The 1,360-nt window shown below is 35.7% G+C and overlaps 1 protein-coding gene across 1 annotated transcript; it reads right to left on the bottom strand.

Moving 5' to 3' along the window:
• On the bottom strand, nt 1-867 carry LOC106756577 (LEAF RUST 10 DISEASE-RESISTANCE LOCUS RECEPTOR-LIKE PROTEIN KINASE-like 2.5). Its single transcript, XM_014639056.2, has one exon. The coding sequence runs from the start codon at nt 778-780 to the stop codon at nt 1-3; it is 780 nt and encodes a 259-aa protein (XP_014494542.1). The 5' UTR covers nt 781-867.
• Between the last annotated feature and the right edge of the window lie 493 nt (nt 868-1,360).

Below are 1,360 nucleotides of genomic sequence, written 5' to 3'. Positions count from 1 at the left end.
TTAAGTACACCATAAACCCACCATTGCCAACCTCTTTGCAATCTCATTTTCTTCTGTTGTCATCTCCATATCTGGTCTCAAATCATTCTCCAACTCAAGCTTATTGTATGCCCAGTGTGGGAAGTATATCTCACTTGTATGACTTGCTTCGGCATTAATGTTCTTCCTTCCTCCAACCATCTCTAGCAGCATCATTCCATAACTATAAACATCAGACTTATGCGAAACTCTTCCAAAATTTCTGCTCCACATTTCTGGAGCTACATACCCCATTGTTCCTCTAGCATCTGACAGGGAAAGGATACTTCCATTCCTAGGGCACAGTTTTGCCAACCCAAAATCTGATATCTTTGCACAGAAGTTCTCATTCAGAAGAATGTTATGTGGTTTTATGTCAAAATGAAAAATTCGAGTGTTGCATCTCTTATGCAAGTATTCTAAGCCTCGAGCTATGTCCCTTGCGATTTGATATATAATATTCCAAGACAAGGGTGGAAGGGTTTGATCTCTTGTTGTGTAAATGAATTTGTCAAGGGAACCATAGGACATGAATTCATAGATGAGAGCTCTCTTGGGACCTTTCAAACAAAATCCAAGAAGAGAGACAACGTTAACATGAGAAGTTCTACTTATGCTAGCAACCTCATTCACAAGTTCTTCAACATTTTTTTTGGAAGCACTCAACATCTTTACAGCCACAAAACTACCATTGGATAACTCTCCCTTGTACACTGCACCAAATCCACCTTGTCCCAGCTTTACTCTGAAGTTCTTGGTCATTTTCTTAACATCTGATAGTTTATATCTTTTCAGAGCTAGAGGGCCATGAATTCTAAGGAATGCTTCGATATTTTGATTACTTTTTGAAGCCAACCCAAAATTTGCTTTCCATGTTGGTGACTTGTATCTTACACACAGAACTGAAAATAATATCAACACTGCTGCAATTGCTGAACCTGTAACAACTGTTAGCAGTTAAATAGGGACAGCTGTGACCATTTTACTTTGGAGGAATGTTTTCAGTCTCTAATATTCTCAAGAAAGAGCTATGGTTAGTGAAGTTAAATATAAACAAACTTTAATTTTTCCAATTCTATGAAAATTTATTAGAGATCGATAACAAATATTTAATGGAAACTAATAAGATAATTTAAATTGATCAGAGAGAATACACGTAATTTTTTTTTTACATGATTAGGACTGTACAATTATGAAGAGATAAGGGAGAAACACAAGAAAATAGTGTATGTGTCATAAATATTCAAGGAACTAGTGAACGGGAAAGTATAAAAAGAAATTTAAATTTATTACCTAAAACAATGAGTTTCCTCTTTGTGTCCCAAATTCCTGCAAAAGTAGA

This window comes from Vigna radiata, chromosome 1 (genome assembly GCF_000741045.1).
Source record: "Vigna radiata var. radiata cultivar VC1973A chromosome 1, Vradiata_ver6, whole genome shotgun sequence".
Classification (NCBI taxonomy): domain Eukaryota; kingdom Viridiplantae; phylum Streptophyta; class Magnoliopsida; order Fabales; family Fabaceae; genus Vigna; species Vigna radiata.
Note: the sequence above shows the minus strand (reverse complement) of the source record. Positions and strands in the feature narration are given on the sequence as shown.

What these genes read in the sequence shown, in the direction of transcription:
- LOC106756577 (XM_014639056.2), bottom strand. Translation starts at nt 780, where the DNA reads ATGACCAAGAACTTCAGAGTAAAGCTGGGACAAGGTGGATTTGGTGCA.